Consider the following 22538-nt stretch of genomic DNA (forward strand, 5'->3'; position numbering starts at 1 on the left):
ATCTATACTCCTTGCCGGAGGAGAAGGCGGCCCTGCGAGAGAGACTACACCGACAATGATCTACAATCCGAGCCCATCTCTGTCGTTGTAGCTCTGAAGCAGCTCGTCGGAGAAGGTGGCGACGTAGATTCAGGCGAAGGGAGGAGATGCAGCAGGTCGCCGGCGTCGATATGGAGAGAGAGACTGGTCTGGAGAGAGAGAAAGAGGAGAGAGGAGAGAATAGAGAAGAGAAAGAGATCGGGATGAGAGAGATGAGAGAGTGTGGCATGGCATGTAATTCATTAATTAGATTGAGGGCAGAATAGTTATTTAGTTTTAAATTTGGTTAGTGGGAATAAAAATCTCTTACTGGGGTAAGTGGGATAACTTTGGCTCATTTTGGGGCTTTTGGTCAAGGACCCTTTTTTATTTTGTGTAATCAATTCAGACAACACATAAATAATTTTGGTTGTCTGATAGTCTACACTTGAAACTTCAGCTTATGGACCCAGCAAGCAAATCTCCCGCCTAGTGTGAATCACAAACTCATTTCTCCCGCCTAGGCACATTCACACAACAAAAATAGGCCATTCTGTTGTAGGATCTTACAATCATGTACCTGCATTTCACCCAAAAATTGGTTGTTTTGGCGCTAAAGACTCATTTTGGGAACTTCTAGTTTTCTTCCAAACTTGCACAACACAAACAAAAATTGTGTTGTATGATATTTTGCTCATACTACATAAACAACTATATTGTTGTACAAGGTGAGTCAAAATTTTGACCCAAATTTGAGCAAGGTGGGAGGGAAATTTTTTTCATTCAGACAACAGAAAAATCCTTATAACTGTTGTACAATAATCTTGCACCAAAAAAATTCTGATTTCGGATGTCCTTATACAACCGAATCTCACTAAACCTGTTGTATGAAGCAGTTTCAATCAACACACAACGACAAATTTTTTTTCGTTGTCTAAAAAGTGTAGTCTGATGCAGATTTTGGCATAGTGTAAGGCTCATTGTACTCTTAAATTTCTTAATTTTCCTTCCAGATCTTCTAATGTGATGCACCATAATTCTTCAAGGCCTTCTCGTTCGTGGAATCCACCGAATTAATTTTGGAAGTTTAAAGGTGAGTACTTATGCTGCTTGGGATAGTATCTCTCTTTGTGGCGGTATTGCAGATTTGTTTCGTTATTGAAATCGACATCTCTTCGCTAGTTCTACTAAACCACTGTGGGCAATTTCGGCTATTGCTGCGGAAGGTTTAGCTATTTTGGAAGATCTCTCTCTTGCTTCCTCTTTATCTCTTCAATCTATTATTGTGGAATCAGACTTGCTGTAGCTTATCAATGCTCTCAATAACAATCTGTGGTAGTAGATTGGTCTGTTGCTCCTGTTGTCCAAGCTATTGTTGCTTTATCCAAGTCTTTTGTCTCAGTTAACTAGACTTGGTCCAGCAGGATTACAAATTCAGTGACATATTTTTTTGCTAGCCTGCTCATAGGAAAGCGTATCATCTGGATTGGGTTCTCAATCCCCCTCTTTCCTTATCTCACCTTTTCCTTGCTTTCCTGTAGCTTTCTTTGTTTGAATGGATTGCTTATTTGCCTTTAAAAAAAAAAAAAACCCAAATTTTGGCCATGAATTTAATTGTAAAACCTTAAAAGTGTTGACGAGTCCATTCATATTAGTGAAATGATTAAATCTGTAATTCTCAATGTACAAGGGCGGACAATGAACCAAAACCCCTGATTACAATACGCAACTAGAGAACATCCTGAAATACCTTCATGAGTCTCTACTAAACAAATGTATTCAACAAAGCACCAACTAGCTAGGGTACGTTTCCCTCGACAAAAACCTTCCTCATCCGGCTGCGCACCCGCGTCGGCGTTGGCCTCTGGCCTCGTCGGCGATTGGCGCGTGCAGCCGGACGGGCACTGTCCTCCTCGGAATTCTCTTTATTATTGAAATTAAGATCAAATAATTTAATTTCTTAATCACTAAAGACCTCCATGCCGTCGAAATTATTTTATGCTAATGCGCATATAAGAATATAAATACACTCTACTATTACTCTCTTTTCTCTTCAATAAATTCACCATGGACACGAGAATTCAATGGAATAATACATGGGGGCATGTAAGTTGGTGGCCCGCGAATGCTAGTCTCCGGAGTGTCCCCATTTTTCACTATAAAAGCAGTGTCCATACCCCAAGTTAAGTGTCTCTCGAAATGACAATGCCAAAGCCACACTCCTGCAAATAAGGGAAAAAAATCACTAATGCAATCTACTATACCATCCAGGCTATATATGTGTTGATTTTAACATTCAACCAAAATTAGATATAATAGTGAAAAACACCTAGAATTATTGTCATGCATGGCTTTGGGTGCATGATACAACCAACATGAGATTTTATTTTATTTTTTAATTTGTATCGAAACAACTAAATTCCCACTTTATGGATATACATTAATGTAAAGCAATATTAATCGGTAATACATACCAGGATTAGTTGCTTTGAATCTAATTGCTAACCATCCTCTTTTGGGAACTCCAAAGGTAGTTACTTCAGGAGGATCTACCAAATTATACCCCTTGGGATCAGTCTCATTGTCAAAATTTCCAAAACCATACCCGACCACATAAAAGCTATATCCATGCATATGCATTGGATGATTGACAGAACCGTCCATCACATTAGTCCCTTGGAACACAATTTCAACCGATTCATTATAGTTCAACACTTTCACCTTTGTCCCTTGTGCTGTGTAATCATAATAGTCGGGGACAGAATCTGCTGTAAAATCATAAAACAAAGGCGGCTGGTCTGGGAAATTTGATTCATAAGCCCTGCTTATGTTCCTGCATCACAATATTAAAACTAGCGTATTCTTAGTTACTCTATTGAAAATGCTTAAATTAACAATTTTGAATACTGATATTAATTACAATAAGTTAGCACACATCTAAAATGGAGTCAAGTACAAATGATTTTTTTTTCTTACTCATTATTATATGAATGAGTTGTTCATCTTTCGCATCAGCTTATATAAATGTTTATAATCATTTCTAACACTTAAGTATGTTTTTTTTTTTTTTTGAATGAAGGGCTGGTGGAGCTGCCCTCAAGCCTTGATTAATGAAACTGTCGAATACAAGGGGGGGACATTCAGCCTAAACCCCTGATTACCATAAGCATCTAGAAAATTTCCCGAAATAATATCAGAAATCTCTATAGGAGACTTGTATTCTAACAAGCACAAACTAGCAAAGAGTGCAATAGCTACTCCATTTGCTTTAACATAGCAGTGACATAGCGGAAAGATAACACTATATGTACCCCGCGTACAACCTAGCATAAATACCTGCTTTAGCACAGCTTCCCTACTATGTTGCCGCCAGATGATAAATCCGACAACACTTAGCTTCATCCTGCCACTAGGCGGTAGCGACCATTTGATGAAGCCAAAAACTCGCTACCAACCTAGAGCAGATAAGGCACACTGAGTGCATACACTGGCATAAGGCCCTACTAGTTCTACACAACAAGTGTAGACTCTTATTTCACGCCAAAGACGCGACCTAGACACATAACAGCAATAAAATAAAACATAAATAACATAACTAGCTAAGCCCATGCCCAAAAAGAGGGCCCAAGCCCAAGCAACAACCCAGGATAAGGGAAGCCCGCAATCTGCCAGCCGGGTCTGGCCCAAATCCCCTACAGCCATTGCCGCCGGACCTTGCAGAAGGCCACCCCGCAGCTTCCGCCGAGCCGCCGTCAGCGATCTGTCACCCCAGATCGGAGCCAAAACCTGCAGAGAAACCATCTTCGTCACACCATGGAGAAGCCATCTGGAACCCCGCTCACCCAGATCGGGATCCGAAGATCCGAACCGGAAAAAGCTGCTCTGATTAGCCCCCGGCCAAGCCGCGCCGAATGCCTCACCGCCGGATCGCCTCCAAATCCGAGATTGTATCGGGCGAGTAGACCATCGAAGAGAGAACCCAGAAGCCAGCAGCCGCACTTTCCCCTCCCTCACTGACATCCACCGTAATCTCATCGATCGGAACGAGAGACCCGGCCTCACACCCAACCCACGCGGAGTCGGCAATGGCCCGTCCGACGACAGCGTAGGGGCACGCCACCGAACAGGGGGGAAGACCTTGGTTCTTGCTCTCAGGCGCGTACAGCGCGTTCGCCTCCTAGTCTTATAAACGTTGTTCTTGAATGATTGTTTATCCTTAAGTATGTTAAATATTCTTTGATGTGATAAAGAAATTTAAGAAGATTTTGATGTTTGACTTTTGTCAACTTTCATAATTGCTGTTATTTTAGGCTATATCTATATATTTAGAATCTGAGAAAAAAATGGCCAAAAAAAAAATAACATTAAAAAAAAAGGCCATAAAAAAGGAACCTGAAAAAAAGAACACAAAATTTGATTGTTTATTGAAAGAAACAAAGTAATAAATACTACTCAAGACGTTGCCTCACATACTTGCGGGGATCACTAGTTATTAGAAAATATCTATTATGTAGAGTAGTGGTCTACTCCTACTGATCAATGAGTTTGTAGTTAATTATGGAAGAATTTAAATCAAACAGTTAAGAAAAAACTAAAGAATTCATGGTCTTCCATGTTTTTGCTTTTAGTAATTATTATCTGTTGTCTGATATAAACCCAGCTTGCACTAGTTGCACTATTTTTTTTTTCTTTGACGAAGTGGTGTTAGCTCAGAGGTTAAAGCACCCACTACCTAAGATCGATGTCATGGGTTCGAGTCACCATGGGGTAGGAGTGAAATCCTTTGATCCTCTTTTTAAAAATATAGTTACATATTTCTTTGTTATGACCATATGATTACCGCTAATGCATTCAATACTAGAACAATTATTGAAGGATATAGTAATTAAATCTCACTTTTCTCTCACAAAGAAGATGCATGAAATGTAGAGAGAAGAGGAAGAACCTGTAGTAGGCTTCCAAGACATTTGTAGTTGGTTTTGTGTCGACCCAACTAACATTATTTAGGCTTGAAGCGATATTCTCAGTTATTTCACAGCCTGCATGGTCACAAGGAAGTACATTCATCGACACTGTAATATACATTCTGGTAGTGATGTCGAGTGGAACATTTACAGGGTACTCTGGAGTAGCCAAGCTTCTAAGTTGGTATGTGAAGTTGAGTGCTGCTGCTTTGTCCAAGTACATAGGAAGAGTAGATGGAAATACAGGAGATGTCTCATATGTATAGTTGCCTCTGTATTCAAGGATTGCAGTAACATTTGCATGGTCAAATCTAGTGACTGAAGGGTTCTCACTTGAGTATTGTCTAATAGCCATATAATATTGGCCAAGAGACTGGTTTGCTACTAGCAAGACATCCATCGTTTGTCCAGGACTTATGACCATGTAGGCAGTGTTTATGGGTTTTATGTAGGCTCCATCTAGTCCAACCACAGTGAGACTATGCTCTGCAACGGCAAAGAAGTGTTCTGCATTCATGTTTCCGTTGACTATACGAAGAAGATATGTCTTGCCGTAATCCACTATACGACGGTACGCTGTTCCTGAAATTATTCAGGATTTTAAATACTAGCAGATTTCCTTTTGAAAAAAAAAAAAATACAAGCAGATTTCAATTTTAGCAATATACAATATCCTTTTGAAAAAATTAATGGAGCATTAAAATCAATGAAAAAAAATAAGAAAAAGAGAAAGCATACCATTGGAGCATGCACAAAAATCTCCTGGCTGCCCATTTAAAGTGTAAGCATCTGAATGGGGTAAGTCGGTACCATTTTGTATAGACTCATCAATAAGTTCTTTTATATCTCCTGTGTACCAAGATGCTTCATATATGCAAGGATCAACACAGATAATACAAGGGTTTATTAGTACTTAATTGACATCAATGAAGTAGAATTAGAGCCCAAATGGTAAATAGAATCTAGGGCATTATTATTTTTTTATATTTTTTTTATCAAATCAAACAACTCATATACAGCAACTACTTTATTGTGAGTCAAAATCACGACCTCCCACTCACAAAGGGAAGATTTATGCCACTAGGCCAAATGGTAATAGGCGGACATATTTTGTTTTGATAGAAACAGATTTGCTCACCTAAGGGACAGTTTTAAGGGACTGTGAGGAACAAGTGCATCTAAACCACATGTATTAAATATAAAAGCACAAATTATAACAACTTAAAACTGTGCATTTATTTTCAGCCGTCAGATTCACTTGTCCCTCACAGTCCCTTAAAAACTGTCCCTTAAGTGAGCATGCCTTATAAAATAGGTATTATTCTCATTTTTCAATTTTCATTCCACACTAGAAATCAAATTCTAATCAAATTTTATCTAATGTTGTTTAACATAATTGCCTATTTCACGAAAATTTGATGATTGTGCAAAGTATATATAGTTAGAATTCTTTGATAGTTTTTCAAAAACATATTTATAAATCCAACACTATAAGTTGTACATTGAAGTTATTCTAATCTCTTGATCATATATCCCATTGTAGATTTATACAATATTGTATGATGTTCATTAGTATTTGTAAGTTATTCCAGTAACACAATATTAAACTGAAGATCAAAAGAAAGAGTTAGTCTCAATATTAAATAAAACGACTCATGCAGATTAATTTTTTATACCAATTACAAGAACTTCGTCTTCATCAGGTTGCGGAAATGGGAATGTGGTTCCAATAGCAGGCAAGATAACAATAGCACCATGAACAGTAGCTCTAGTCCAATCACTATGTGCATGCCACCATACAGTTCCTTCTTCTATGGACAATAATACTTCATAGGTGAAGTTTGTTCCAGGTGGGATTGGACACTGTGTGATGTAAGATGGACCATCTGACCATGGATTTCGTGGTTGCTTTATCCCATGCCTGTATTGTTATAACATAGCAATTTTTTCATAAACATTGCCTCATCTAAAGAAGTCAAAAATAAGTAACTAGATATCGTAGTAGTATCCCAATTACTTACTTCATCAAATTGAATTAAAGTTCAATTCATAAACAAAAAAGAATATATAATATCAACTTTTTCATAAACTAAAAGATAAAAAATAGTCAATATTGAAAATGGTTTGTGTAAATTTTGTCAAACATGAGATGAGATTAGCAGAATTTTCTGAAAAATTATTGGCCCAAATTCACAGAAAAAGCATGTTGAAATTAGGGATCTATGCTCTGTTTCTTTATTTTTGATTTCTTAGTTTTTTCAAAAAGGGTTCTCAAATAGTGTCGTGCTAGGATTTCTTCGTGCTAATCACTGCACCTAAGTCTTGGCCTGACTTAACCTATTCTTGTTGCTCTTTCATTTTGGATTGTTTGTTCTTCATTTGTTTTGAATCTAGGTTTCATTCCGGTGTCTTGTTCTTGATTTTTCCTTCATGGTGAAGAGTTGATTCATGCATGAATAAGTTTTTGTTCATTTATTAGCCAAGGATGAGTTGATTGATCTATCAGCATCAATTAGCTTGGATTAATTGCTTTGCAGATGGGGAGCCATTTTTCCTCTTTATGGCGATTCTTCTCTAGATTTGCTTCATTCTTGCAGCATGGTGTTTAGTTTGGTCACAACCCATGAGGTTTTTTCATGATTATGTTCGATCTTAGTAACTCGCTGGGGGTGTGGTTGGCGTTGCTTGTTGACTGATGATGGTCAAGGGTGGTGGAGTTTTGGGTCTTGAGGATACAAGTGGTGGTTCACTTGCTTATTTATTCAAATAAGAGGTAGCTCTGGTTGATTTTTCGGCAATGTTTGGTCATCATATAGATTTTACTTTTGATGGACGAAAGTCGGGTGCATGCATCAATTAGTTTTTCTCTAGTTCATTCGGGCTAGAATATTCCCTTGGGCCTTAGTTTGCGGGGAAAGTATTATTTTGAAGGTGATTTTGCGGGGAAAATATTTTTTTCTATTTTATTTTTCGTGGTAGTATCATCGTAAAGAGTTTGGGATTTGAGTTCATCTCCATGGTTCATGGTGTTAGATTTCCTATATTATTTTGCCTGCTTATTTCTAGCATAATTTTTTTTTATCGAAATAGGTCAGCCCTTTCATTAAGTTCAGCAAACAGTACAAAAATGAAACACCCCTATAAGGTCGACAGAAAGAATCGTTCCTCAGAACCTCCTGAAATTCCTATTCTAGAAGAATAAAAACTCCATCCAACCCCATAGCGAAGGGTAATCCAGCTCACTTGAAACCCTATATCAGTGAGCCCAAAACTAAGGCCCACAAACCAGTTCAAGGCCCAAGAGGCCCATCCACCACATCCTTCGACCTGAGCAAGGAGCTATACCTTGCCGCTGCACCAGCCCGGAATCCTACCTCCCAGCTTGGAATCATGCAGGATCAGAAAGCTCAATTCCGGAATCCTGCCGCCTAGCCTCCCATCCGGAAGCGCGAGACCCCATCCACCAGTATCACTCACGGCCACCAAAACATAGACAAAATCCAAGGTACCCCCGATCGGATTTGAACTATAGACCTGAGCAGCACTGTTATCATCGAGTCCCCATCCCACATCGCCCAACGCAGTCACCAAAGTTGAAGGTGAGAAGACTCGTGCCTTCACAACCAAGCTGACCGCCATCAGAGGTTTCGGTCCACCCAAAAGACGAGCCTGATTCAAAACTAACATCATGAGGCACCGTCTGCACCAATCGCCATTGCCGCCAAATAGGGGAGAAGAAAGAGAGGCTCTGCCACCCTTCCAAATCCAATTTACCGAGCTACTGCGTAGCCGGGAATCCTCTTTGTCCAGAGTCAAGGAGTTTGCAGCGCCGCCGCCGCCAATCAAGGCCGGTTGCGGTCTTAGGGTTGCTCTCGAGAGAAGAGAGTGCATTTTTTTTTCGTTTCCAATTACAATGAATTTTGATATGTAATTATTTTCAGTGCATCAATGCTTAATTCTAGCATAATAGTTGGTGCGGTTGGTTAGGTTTGTTTATGTGTAATTTAGCTCTTATTATCTATAGTGTATATATTTAACAGAACTCATTTTGTTAGCCACAAGTGAAAATACGTACTCAAATATCCTCACACCATATATTATACTAAATAAATTTTTTTTTTAAGAAAAATAACAACTCTATTAATAATAATAGGATTACAGCTAACAAATATAGAAACTATATTAAAATTATAATTACGAAAACAATACGAGATGCAATAAGGCATTGAAAAATAAACCTAGCAACGATCGATAGAAGTCACATCTAATAAAGCACTGGATGTAAGTCGGATTATGTACAAAGTTACCAATGGTATGACCGACATGCACCGAGCAGAAGACAATCTTCCACCAAAGTAACTAGCGAACCAAAGCTCATGATACCAAATCATAAACCAAACAAAATTCCAAAGGAAGCCTACATTAATGTGTAATAAATGAGAGATATAAATGTTTCTGGTTTGTTAGGCTATATAGATGGAAGGGTGTATACAAACTTGTTGGGTATAAATGTATCATTGGATGTTTAAAATTACTTGATGTAAACCAATAGTTAATCTAGTGCGCTTATAGTTAAGATATATTTGCTCGGTCTAAATATAGTTTAGTGGGTTGTCGATGCTTTCAAAATGTCTTTTTCAAAAGGGGTTTTATCCATTTACCCCATTTCTAGGGATTTTTTTCTCCCTTACCCCATTAAGTTTTTTTAATTCCCTCTTACCCAATACACTCTAAGGGAGTCTTCCCTAATACCCCATTAAGATTTTTTTTTTGTTTTTAATTTTTTTTAATACCATTTTACCCCTCACCCCTTTGTTACTTAGAGAGAGAGAGAGAGAGAAAATGGAAGAGAGAGAAACTATAGGAGACTTCGCCGGAGCCCGTCACCGGCCGCCGGAATCCGGTCACCGGTCGCCGGAATCCGGCCAACTTTCGCCGGATTCCGGTCACCGGCTGCCCCCCACCGGAAATTGCTGCAAATCTCACCGGAAAGTTTTTTTTGCCCCCAATAGACATCTATTGCCCCCCAATAGACGTCTATTGCCCCCCAATAGACGTCTATTGCCCCAATAGTCTATTGCCCCCCAATAGACGACTATCTGTCATGTATTGCCCCCCAATAGAAGCATATTGCTTCCCAATAGGACTTTCAATTTCCAGAATGGGAACTAATCTCTCTAAATTTAGACAAATAAAATTTTGATTACAGAAAAAAAAACAAGGAGATTACATCAATTCAAAACGTCTATTGCCCCCCAATAGACGACTATCAGCCATGTATTGCCCCCCAATAGACGACTATCAACCATGTATTGCCCCCCAATAGACGTTTTGATTACCGAAATGGGAACTAATTTTCCTAAAATTACACAAATAAAACTTTGATTAAAGAAAAAAAAGATGAGACTACATCAATTCAAAACGTATATTGCCCCCCAATAGACGTCTATTGCCCTCCCAATAGACCTTTAACAAACCTATATTGCCCCAACATAAACCTTTCTTTTTCATTTTTTTTCCTTCCGGGCCTTCTGCCCCCATTTTACCCAAAAAAAAAAGGCAAAGGAAAGAAATAAATTGACTTGTGGCCCCCAATAAAACATTTTTCCCCCTTTTCTTGCATTATATGCCTTCTGCCCCCATTTACTAAAAAAAAAATTAAAAAAAAAAATCAGAACGACGCCGACCAATCCCTGACAGCAAAGCCCGGCGAAGTTGCGCATGGAGCAGACGCATCTCGAACCCAAATCATCTCCGACCTTGAAATCAGAGCTTCCCTTGAACTCAGATTGACTCCAGAATCTCGAAATCCCGGCCTTCCGAAGAGGCCTCCGACGAGGCGTCCGGGTGGTGCAGCTTCGCTAGAGACGAAGTTATTACTGCTATAGCTACTGGCTCGGTCGGTGCCGGTTGAGTCGTCGTGTGTGAGCAACCTCAAGGAGCGAGTATGGTGATCTGAGCTTGGTGGAGAGCGAACGCAAACGGAGCTCCGACGTTTGGAGACGGATCTTTGACACCGTAAAACCAATTTCCAAACGGATCGGGTTAGAGGCAAGCCACGAAGACGGCGACAGAGACGACGACGGAGGCAAACTGGCCAGTGACGTCGTCTGTCCGATTCCGACGAGGAGGGAGCGACGAGGAGAGAGAGAGAGAGAGAGCAGACGTCTGGTGTGTGAGAGAGAGAGAGAGAGAGACCGGATCTGGGGGAGGAGAGAGATGAGAGAGTGGCATCATGTAGTTTTTTAATTAGGTGAAGGGCAAAGTTGTCATTTCTCTTTAAATTGGGTTAGTGGGAATAAAAATATGTTGCTGGGGTAAGTGGGATAATTTTGGCTCATTTTGGGGCTTTTGGTCAAGGACCCTTTTCAAAACGAGTACTACTGAAATCTTGCCAAATATAAAAAGAAATAAAAATAAAAAACGAGTACTCCTGAAAAATACTTTGAAAATTAAGTCACCAACAAAAATGTTGCACCAATTGTGGAGAATGCCAAATCTGGTTTATATTTCTAGGTTAGCAATAATAAAAGGGTCCTTTACCCAAAGCCCCAAAATGAGCAAAAATTATCCCACTTACCCCAGCAACAGATTTTTATTCCCACTTACCCAATTTAGGAGAAAATGACCAATCTACCCTCAGTCTAATTAAATAATTACACAAATGCAACTCCTCTCTCCAATAGTCCAGATCGTGCATTCTCTCTCCTCCGATCTGAAAAACTCTCTCTCTCTCTCTCTCTCTCTCAGATCGCCTCAAGACAATTCCGGATCGTTGGTCACGCCGTCGACAGTGGACTAAGCCGGAAAATCCATGGCCACCATCTCACCTCCGCGGTCATCTTCGGTCTGCCCAAAACCTTCCACCGGCGACTCCAAATCTATGCCGGATCGGCTTTCGCGACATCGCCGAAGCTTAGCTCACTCCAGTTGCTGTGTGACGTGGACCACTGTCACTATCCCCGCCTCGATTGCGAACTCGATTCGGATTCCAGCCAGCTCCACGTCCGAGGCTCCCAGACGGATTCCGAATCGGAGACTCCTCGAATCGCAGTTCAAAGCCTCTGATTCCAACCTGCAGACGAATGCCGAGATTGGGAAGATCGGCGGCGTCGTCGTCGTTCAGGTCACTGGTTGAACTCCATGAAGAAGGCAAAGAAGCTCCGGTCCTAGCTACCTCGCCAGAGGCGAACTCGGGCCTTGATGCGAAGGAATAAGTTAGGATTCCGGTCTGCAATTGTGGAAGAAGGGAGAAGAAAGAAGACTGGGTGCCCAGAGTAGTTTCTAGGTGCCGAATTTTTTTTTTTTTTTTGGGCTGCACAAGGGAAATAGCTTCACAAGGGGTCCTTGGGAAGAGAGTTGATGAGATGGAGGCCAGTTTCATGATGGCAGAAGGCCCAGAAGGAAAGAAAAAAGAAAAAAAAAGTTTTATTGGTGGGCAATAGACGTGTATTGCCCCCCAATAGACGTCCGATAAAAGTCTATTGGAGGGCAATACATGTCTATTGGGAGGCAATAGACGCTTTAAATTGATACAATCTCTGATTCTTTTCTTTAATCAAAGTTTTATTTGTGTAATTTTAGGAAGATTAGTTTTCATTTCGGTAACCGAAATGTTTATTGAGGGGCAATATACGTCTATTGGAGGGCAATAGACGTTTTCAATTGATGTAATCTCCTCGTTTTTTTTCTTTAATCAAAGTTTTATTTGTGTAGTTTTAGGAAGATTAATTACCATTTTGTTAATCTAAACGTCTATTGGGGGGCAATAGACGTCTACTAGGGGGCAATACATGGCTGATAGTCGTCTATTGGGGGGCAATAGACGTCTATTGGGGGCAACAAAACTTTCTGGTGAGATTTTCAGCAAATTCTGGTGGGCAGCATCCGGCGACCGGTGACCGGATTCCGGCGAAAGTTGGCCGGAATCCAGTGACCGGTAACCAGATTCCGGCAACCGATGACCGGATTCCGGCGGTCGGTGACGGGCTCCGGCGAAGTCTCCTATGGTTTCTCTCTCTTCCATTTTCTTTCTCTCTCTCTCTAAGTAACAAAGGGGTGAGGGGTAAAATGGTATTAAAAAAAATTAAAAACAAAAAAAAAATCTTAATGGGGTATTAGGGAAGACTCCCTTAGAGTGCATTGGGTAAGAGGGAATTAAAAAAACTTAATGGGGTAAGAGGGAAAAAAATCCCTAGAAATGGGGTAAATGGACAAAACCCCATAATAAAAAGGAGAGGGACACCACTTCATGCCCTTTGGAATGGAAACAGGAAAAAAAAAAAAAAAAAGGGGGGGGGGACCACTTATGCCTGGGATGAATTAGATGAGTATGTAAGAGCTCCATCACGGCATCACGTACTCTTTAAGCTTTCTTTTGTTGCTGAAGGTCGCTTTCTCAGGTTTTTTAATTTTTTTTTTCCCAAAAGAAACGCAAGGAGAGGGGTTCATTACAGGCGTAGAGAGGGTATAGCTCACAATGAGATTTTATATTCGCGACGGAGAGCAACATAAGGGTGATGTTGACCCTCTGGGTTCCACATCTCACAAAACATATGTTTGTATTCCAGAAATTGCCATATATATATATATACTGACTTTTGCAACAAGGTGAGAGAGAGAGAGAGAGAGAGAGAGAGAGAGAGAGAGAGACTCTAGTTACCAGTGAACGGTGAGTGCATAATCTCCTTGGTTATGCACGTTGACATAAACTGTATCACCTTTGTGAACACGTATCTCCGGTCCTGGGAAACTATCATTCACAACTAAAATGCTCTTTGTCTCACACAGCCTCGTGTAATTTTTCTCCCTTACCTAGCAGTACGTTATATATTACGTACGAACAACACAAATTAGTTTTGAGAGAGAAAGAGAGAGAGAGAGAGTGAGGAACTGGGAAAAGGGACTTACAACAAAATCATAGTAATGGACTTCGGCTTGAACCAGCAGGGAGAGGAACTGCAGTACTATAAGAAACAGAAACACCAGAAGCTCAGTAGTTGACAATGGGCATGTCTTTTGGTGTTTCATTTTTTTAGTTCTGGGATTACTCCGAAGAAGATGGAGCGCTAGCCAGACTCTAGAACACGCTTTCTATTTAATTAATTATTATGAGCAGTTAATCATCCATGGACTTTATAGAGGCATCATACCGGAGCTTTCTGATTTGCGGCTGTCGTTCGAACTTCATTTCAAATTTCGGCAGACGTGGAGGTTGTTTTGTTCTTGCTTTTTGCAATTTTAATTTTTTTTTTTTTTTTTTATATCAAATGGGTTAATTGATATGGAGGAAATCGTTACATGTAGCATTAATGATCGATATAAACAGGAGTCACTACTATCCATCTGCTCTTCCCTTTTGACTCATAGCTTCAATTTCCATGTGCAGAGCCGATCCGACATTGGAAAAGGCACGTGCAATTGCAGCTAAACACACACCCGGATCATTGCTCCACCAGTCCTGAATAATGAATTATTGCACGTAATGGATTCGAATATCACGACCACAAAAATTTGGTGCATTCGAATATCAAACTCTGAAAGACTTGCGAGAGCACACGCCTCACGTTCCCTATCTTGGTAGCTCGGGGTTGGCTGTTTCTTTTAGGAAGTGACTAGAAGAGGTAATGATTTAATGTTCCGGGGACCGGATAGTGAACTTGTCGGTTTAGTGGTTTACATTCAATAACTGGAACAAAAAAGTCGGTTGTTTTAGTAAGAATCTCTCAGAGAATCTCTTATAGATTCTTACGTATTACGTATGACAAACGTACTACGTAGCTGGTAGGGCTGCCCAATCAGTAAACATGCAAAGGGGTGTTTTGAGTTTCATTTTAATAAATAAGAATAAATTCAGAACACACTTAAAATTTTCTGAATTTTGATTGAACTGCCCCACCACCTACGTAAGAATCTCTCATAATATAAAAGGCCATCTCGGGGGAAATTAAACGATGCAAAAGCTTCTGTTAGAGCAAAGCCCAAAACTAACCAAATGATTGTTTAGCCAAATGATGGATTTCAATTGAACTTCATTTTGAGGTAACAGTTGGTGTGTCATCTCACAAGTGCACAAGAGTGTTCTAGTATAGTGTATGCTAGTTAATTGGAAATTTTGATCAAAACTTAATTATTTTTTTTTGGCCCAAGACATGCATAACTGGTTATCACATATGTTTTATTATTTTCGATTGCTGTTGTTTAACCATGCATACTTAATTCTCTCTCCTTCCTCCCACACCGATTCTCCTCCACCTTCTTCCCTACCCTTTCTAGTGGTAGCTCTCTGCCCCGACGGTGGCAAGTACGATTTCCTTTCCTTACCAAAATTCTTCTTCTAACCTTTCCTAATTTACCAGTTTCAGAATACCCATCCCTACTATCCCTCTGTTCTTCCCTTTTCTTCATCTTTCCCACCGCCCCTCTTCCTTCTCATGTCCTTTCCATCAATTCTCTATTTTCTTTTTCTTTCCTCTTCCTTTATTTCTCAAATCTCTAATTCTTCATGGTTAAGATGCACATCCTCCTCACCCATCAGACCCAACTTCACCAATTGTTCTCTGGTCCTTCGGAGCTCCAACGTCGGCGTCATGTTGTTTGTCTCTTTAAACGGGGTTTTCCCATTACCGCACGTAAATCTAATGAATACTGTAGTGCATCAAGGGACTGCACGATCTACGGTTGTCTATCCCTCTGATCCTTATGCGGATCGCTTTTTTTTTTTTTTTTTTTTTTTTTTTTTCTGTTTTGGTTTATGTGTTAGTATCTGAGGATGTTTTGTATGGTTCAGAGATTTGGGTTGTGGAGATCTTTGGATGGGTTCTATGATGTTGTTCTCATGCAGGATTGTTTTGGTTGGACTCCAAGTTTTTCCCGGCCAATCTGGTGACGTTTCTGTGTCACCATTGGGTTTGGCTGGTGGCGGCGACGTCACCACGTCATCCCTCTCTTGATAGATCTACATCTTGGTTGAAGCTTGTAGGGCTGTTTGGGTTTGTTTGTATTTGTTTGTTGGGTTTATCCCTTTAGGCCCGTTTTGGGTGTTTTGCTTATAATATATTTCTTGTTGAATAAAAATCCTTCCATCGCCAAAAAAAAAAAAAAAGCATAAAAATGCTTTATGAGAATTATTCAAGTGTTGGATATTTATTGCTTTATTCCCAAAGTTAGAGCTCCCGAGTCTGTTAATTATTATAGAGCTAGTTAATAGTTTATGTAATCTTGCTTATAAAGTAATTACAAAGACCATTATTACTAGATTACGATCTTTGTTAGATAAATAGATCTCTAAGAATTAACAATTAAGAAGCATTTATTCAGGTAGATCATGATAATATTCTTATTGCTCATGAATTTTTTTTTCACTTTTAATAAAGGGTAGTTCTATTCATACCTCTAAATTTACTATTCAGGTAGGATTTTGATAAAAATCTCTCATCAATTTCATATGCACTCAATAATAACTAATATAAGAAACCTAGAGTATTAACCCTTGATTGTGATTAGTAACCTCAATCAAAAGTCAAAATGATAATTGTAAAAGACCCAAACGGTTTGTACATACGAGGAGAGAAAGAAAGCTAATCCAAACGGTTTTGAAAGGGCTAACCCAAATGAGATTTTATTAACTAGGCAATACTTCATTAGCAACACGATTTGTACATTCAAGGAGAGAAAGAAACCTATGAGTGACCGAAAAGTAACGATCCAAATGGTCGTTTAGAACGTTTAGAACCAAAAAAAAAAAAAAAAAAATCTTTAAATAATTTGATGCATGTGGTATTCTAGAAAATATTTATATTTGGGGCATTTAGAACCACCCCTGTTTTTACGCCAATATGCAGTGTTGAATTCGGACCCCCACGCCTCTCCCGGGCTTTTCTTTATTTCCCGTTTTGAAAGGAAGAATGAGAGGCCGTTGGATGAGAGTCTGAAAGACCCTTCTTCCTCATGATTCGCTGCGTTGAATTCCAACGGCTTTTAACTCCTACAATTTTGTAACTGCCTCTTGACATTGTCTCCCTTTCTCACTCAAACCCTTAAACCCGACTGACATCATCAACAAGCTATTCCACATCCCAAGCAAATACCAGACCCCTTCCATTTTGCCATCTGGGTATCGATCATTATCTCTCCATTTACCATCCAAACATGCTTGTTCTATCTCTATGTATGTGCCCTTTTGTGACTATTATCTTCTCGATGATCGTGTATTTCTGAATTTCCTGTAGATTTGATTTTTATTCTGGCGCAGCATGCAAGGAAGAGATCTGAGGTGATGTTAAATTTGCTTACACAAATTACATGTATTGGAATTGATTTTGATATGTAGTATATTTAAAGTGTATTTGAACTTCATTGAGATGGGTTCATTTGGTGAACTCATTAAACCAGACACTGATTATGTTGAAAATTTACAGCCTAGTTCAGTGTGTTTGGGATCGTATTCCTAGCAACATACTTCATTGTTATGCTTGCATTAATTTGAACATGAGTTGAGACCTTCTCGTGTGTTTTGAAATGAAAACTGTGGACATGGTGCGGTCATTGCTAGCTCAAAATTGGTCAGTAATATACAAATTCAGACGAAGTGTGAGTGAGAATTTTTTCCTTGAAAAAGTTATCAGTATTCAGTATATTCACTTCTAGCCCAAAATATTGACAGCATTTATGGCATCGTGCATATTGGCACAATGTTTAGGTGCAGATTGGAACCAAATGTTTAGATACTGAAGCTACAAGGCTCATTGTGTGGGGGTTATCGGGTGTTTTTTTTCATTCATTCCAACAACATGACCTTGTTCCATTGTAATTATTTCAAGTTTCAAGTATTCCAATTAGTTTATGAAGTGCTGATATAATTGAATTTTCCTTCCAGAGAAAAAAAATGGATTTCTATCATTTGAATTTGGCCCTTCATATGAATCATGACCTTCTTCCATTGTAATATTCCAAGTTTCAAGTATTCCAATTAGTTTCTGAAGTTCTGATATAATTGAATTTTCTTTCCAGAAAAAAAAAAAAGGATTTCTATCATTTGAATTTGGCCCTTCATATGAATTTGATTGAACACTTGTCATAATATTGATCCCCAAATCTTGCTATGGTTTTTATGAAACAGGTGCTAATTGGATCTCAAATTATAAGGAGTTTTCCTCGGAATATTAACACCACTACATTAAGGTTGAAGAACTGATTTGTATGAATTGGTGAAAAGTTAAAGAAGAATACAAGTGGCCAGCTTGTGTCATTCTTCACTGTTAGCCAACACAAATTGAAGGTATTATATGTTGCCTCTTGAATCCACTGAGTGAGTTGCTTGAACTCAAAGTATGAGTGGAATGGAGTTCAGTGATGGTTTTGTCTCAAATGAGCATCGGGAGCTCCATCGTTCTGCTACAGAAAGTGCAGATCCATTATCTGCCTCTCCGCTGCACATTGGTCCAAAGTCTCCAAGGTCCCCAAAGTCTCCCAAATCCCCAAAGTCCCCAAACTCTCCAAGGTCCCTAAAGGTGCAGGGAAAAACTGGAAAAGTTAGTCCACTCGCGCATGATAGGCATTCACATTCTTCTGTAGATGGGCGTCCTAAAAAGGGTATACAACACTTACTGTAATTTTTTTCTAGTTGTCTGCTTCAAGGTTTTCTTTTGCAGTATATATTGGGCATCAAGAGGCACTAAAGTACTCCAATCTGGACAATGTGAAAAACTGATGTCCAGTAGTGTAGAGATTGCCTCAACAAGTTAATTTCTCTTGCTGGACTCAAAGAAATACTACTATCTTAGTTAATTATAAGCAAGGGTTTTAAAGATATTCTGTTTTCTCAATTCAATAATGGTTTTTGGTTCTTAGTTTTGATGAAGCAACTATCATGTGCAGGTGGTTCTGGGGGAAAAGGCACCTGGGGAGGGTTACTTGATACCGAGGACAGTTGCACCGTTGACTCTAGTGACCCTAACTTTGATAGCAGTGAGGTAAAATAACTAAAAGTTCCACCCGTCATATAGAACTCTCCCTGCTTTCGAAAACTTATATGCAACTCTCACTGTTTCTTATTAAACATTGCTTTGATTAATTTCTATGTTATATTGTTATTACTTTTATTATTGTCTATTCCTTTTACAAATAATGAAGAAAGTTTGTGTTTCAGGAATGTGACCAATCAAATGCAAAATCTGAGAGAGTGGATTTTGAGGAATACAAAAAGAAAGCAACAGTAATAGTGGAGGAATTCTTTGCTACCGATGACATTACCTCCACTGCAAATGAACTAAGAGAACTTGATATGCCTAGCTATAGCTTCTACTTTGTAAAGAAACTTGTTTCTAAGGCTATGGATAGGCATGACAAGGAGAAAGAAATGGCTGCTGTTCTTTTATCTGCATTATATGCTGATTTCATTGATCCCCCACAGGTTTACAAAGGGTTCTGTAAATTGGTAGAATCTGCAGATGACTTGATTGTGGATATACCAGATACAGTTGATGTTCTTGCACTTTTCATTGCCCGAGCTGTTGTTGATGACATACTTCCTCCTGCATTTTTGAAAAAACAAATGAATTATTTACCCAAGGACTCAAAAGGGGTTGAAGTTTTGAAGAGAGCTGAGAAGGGCTACTTAGCAGCCCCTCTCCATGCTGAAATCATCGAGCGGCGGTGGGGAGGTAGCAAGAAGAGAACTGTTGAGGATGTTAAGGCTAAGATAAATAATTTGTTGATAGAGTATGTAGTCAGTGGTGACAAGAAAGAGGCTTGCAGATGCATCAAGGATTTGAAAGTTCCTTTTTTCCACCATGAAATAGTTAAGCGAGCTCTTGTAATGGCAATGGAGAGGTGGCAAGCTGAAGGCCGGCTACTAGATTTGCTGAAAGAAGCTGCCGAAGAAGGTTTAATCAACTCAAGCCAAGTATCAAAAGGCTTTGGTAGGATGATCGACTATGTTGATGACTTGTCGCTTGACATACCAAATGCCCGGGGAATATTACAGTCATTGATCTCTAAGGCAGCATCGGAGGGCTGGGTGTGTGCTTCGTCCTTAAAGTCACTCTCATTGGAGCCAGAAAAGCCATCATTAGAAGATAGTGTTGCGAGAGCTTTCAAGATGAAGGCTCAATCTATTATTCAAGAGTACTTCTTGTCTGGGGATATCTCAGAGGTAAGCAGTTGTCTAGAGTCAGAGAACAGTACTTGCTCGTCCGAACTGAATGCTATCTTTGTTAAAAGACTGATAACTCTAGCAATGGATCGGAAGAACAGGGAGAAGGAAATGGCATCCGTGTTGCTGTCTTCTCTATGTTTTCCAGCTGATGATGTTGTAAATGGGTTTGTAATGCTGATAGAATCCGCAGATGACACAGCTCTGGATAATCCTATTGTTGTTGAAGACCTTGCAATGTTTCTTGCTAGATCAGTGGTGGATGAAGTTCTAGCCCCACAACATTTGGAAGAGATTGGAAGTCAGTGTGTGGCACCTGATTCAATCGGGAGCAAGGTTCTTAAAATGGCAAAGTCACTGCTAAAGGCCCGGCTTTCTGGGGAGCGAATACTAAGGTGTTGGGGTGGTGGAGGAAGCAGCAGGCCTGGATGGGCAGTTGAGGATGTTAAGGACAAGATTGGGAAGTTGCTAGAAGAGTTTGAGTCTGGAGGTGGCGTGAGGGAGGCTTGCCGCTGCATGAAGGAGTTAGGCATGCCATTTTTCAACCATGAGGTTGTCAAAAAAGCTTTGGTTAGCATTATGGAAAAGAAGAATGAAAGACTTTGGATTCTGCTCGAGGAATGTTTTGGCTCTGGACTCATAACAATGAACCAAATGACCAAGGGGTTCGGGAGAGTTGCAGAATCTCTAGATGATTTAGCTTTGGATGTTCCTGATGCCCAGAAACAATTCGCTCATTACGTCGAACTAGCAAAGACTGCAGGGTGGTTGGATTCCTCATTTTGTTTCAGCAAATCTGGACATGTTACAGAGAATGGGACCTGTTAATTAGCTGGACTTTGTATTCCATTAGCTAATCAAATGCGACTGCATAGGCACTCTCATAATTTTTATACAACTCCAATTGTAAACTTTTCTTTGCTCCTTTCTCCAATCCTGGCTTTATATATTAGCTTTCGAGGATCGTAGTATGTGTGTGTGTGTGTATCTTTTGCTTCCTGACACATACATGTTGCTTTTCAGTTTTCAGCTGCCTTGTGCAATTGACATTTGATTTTTCAGTCCCAAAAAGAAATTACATTGGATTTTATAAAAATAAAGAAAGGAAGCTGTTTGAGAAAATATGTGGTGCCTTAAAAGACTGGTCATTATACTTTAGCAAATTATCTTCTGGTAGTCGATGAATTGTGTTGAGTCGTGCTCAATTGTCATTAGTTTTAAATTGAAAGATGAAAAATAATGAGATAAATAAACTCATTTGAACTTCCTCATATTTTTTCACCATTAGATTTAATTGAATAATAGTTGAGTATGACTGAATACGCAATCAACTAACCACTGTAACGCGGAATTGTAATTTTGCTCTTTATGAATACAATTATGTCCGTTGTTAAACAAAATGAATGTGTCAAGATAGTTAGATTTTATATAAATAGTGTTACTAATTCATTTTTGTTATTTATTTATTTATTTATTTTATTTTTTATTTTTGTTCAGGTTGGCTTGGGCTTGTGCACTTTCAGTTCACATGGTAGTATGATGGACATGGGATGGTCACTTAGTTCACTTGTAAACATATAACTGAATTTAATGGAGATTTCAACTGTTAGTAGATTATATTCGGTTAGGGATTCAAAGGCATTGCTACCGAGTAAATTCCACCACTAGGTGCAGGGACAGAATCAGAACTTAAAACTTCGGGTGTCACCGGAGGGGGCAATGTATTTCCGCCCCTGACCAGGTCAATTCGTGTAGCTCTATATCAGTATTTTGTTATTGAAATGCACCTGACGCGCTTGAAGTCTAAGAGAGTTGCTTTCAACCATCTAGAGGAGCGTCATTAAACTTCGTCGCCGAACGGGAACTTTCCTTTCAAGGAGTACAGGAGCAAGGCTTATGGGTTTGATAGGGATCAGAGTTGGCAAAGGGTGAGACTGTTGGCCTTAGATTCGATCGGGTCAAACTTGATAGGGTTAGGTCGATGTCTCAAGGATAGGTGGTTGGAGGCGGGAGGTGGCTGGAGTGGTTTTCTATGGTCGCCGAGAGGGAGGATTGGCGCTGTCATTCTTGAAAGGGAGGCTGGGTGTTCAGACAGGCTGCAGAGGGCTGAGCATAGTGCCACCTTGCATCAGGTTCGCTTGAAGTGGCCACAGCATAGTGCGAACCCTGATTGGATCGGCTCTGTTCTGATTAGGCTAGGGTGCGAGTGTGAAGCTTCTTAGATTACAGCCTGGATGGCAGCAAATCGGAGGTTGAACGATTGGAGGATCGATGGTGGTACAATGATATAGGCGAAGGCGGGCCACTGAGGTTGCTTTTTTCCTGGGCCATTGAGGTTCAAATTGGAAGCGCACTTTATTAATATGCTTCCTTTACGTAATCTTCTCCTTATTTGGTGTTTG

At 39.7% G+C, this 22538-nt stretch overlaps 2 protein-coding genes across 3 annotated transcripts; one reads left to right on the forward strand and one right to left on the reverse strand.

Moving 5' to 3' along the window:
• Window positions 1-1708: 1708 nt before the first annotated feature.
• LOC133740072 (putative laccase-9) lies at window positions 1709-14097 on the reverse strand. Its single transcript, XM_062167922.1, has 7 exons — window positions 13893-14097; window positions 13645-13796; window positions 6659-6903; window positions 5721-5846; window positions 4964-5564; window positions 2493-2851; window positions 1709-2240 (listed from the first exon to the last, which is right to left on the reverse strand). Exons 1-7 carry the CDS (start codon window positions 14010-14012, stop codon window positions 2056-2058), a joined length of 1788 nt encoding a protein of 595 aa, XP_062023906.1. The 5' UTR covers window positions 14013-14097; the 3' UTR covers window positions 1709-2055.
• Window positions 14098-16949: 2852 nt separating this feature from the next.
• On the forward strand, window positions 16950-21083 carry LOC133735971 (MA3 DOMAIN-CONTAINING TRANSLATION REGULATORY FACTOR 2). Of its 2 annotated transcripts, XM_062163408.1 has the most exons (5): window positions 16950-17097; window positions 17213-17256; window positions 18103-18575; window positions 18861-18955; window positions 19132-21083. In XM_062163408.1, exons 3-5 carry the CDS (start codon window positions 18314-18316, stop codon window positions 20962-20964), a joined length of 2190 nt encoding a protein of 729 aa, XP_062019392.1. In that variant the 5' UTR covers window positions 16950-17097; window positions 17213-17256; window positions 18103-18313; the 3' UTR covers window positions 20965-21083. The 2 variants fall into 2 exon arrangements, with proteins under 2 accessions (XP_062019392.1, XP_062019391.1); XM_062163407.1 differs by having other exon boundaries at window positions 16950-17256.
• Window positions 21084-22538: the final 1455 nt, after the last annotated feature.

This window comes from Rosa rugosa, chromosome 3, assembly GCF_958449725.1.
Source record: "Rosa rugosa chromosome 3, drRosRugo1.1, whole genome shotgun sequence".
Taxonomy (NCBI): Eukaryota; Viridiplantae; Streptophyta; class Magnoliopsida; order Rosales; family Rosaceae; genus Rosa; species Rosa rugosa.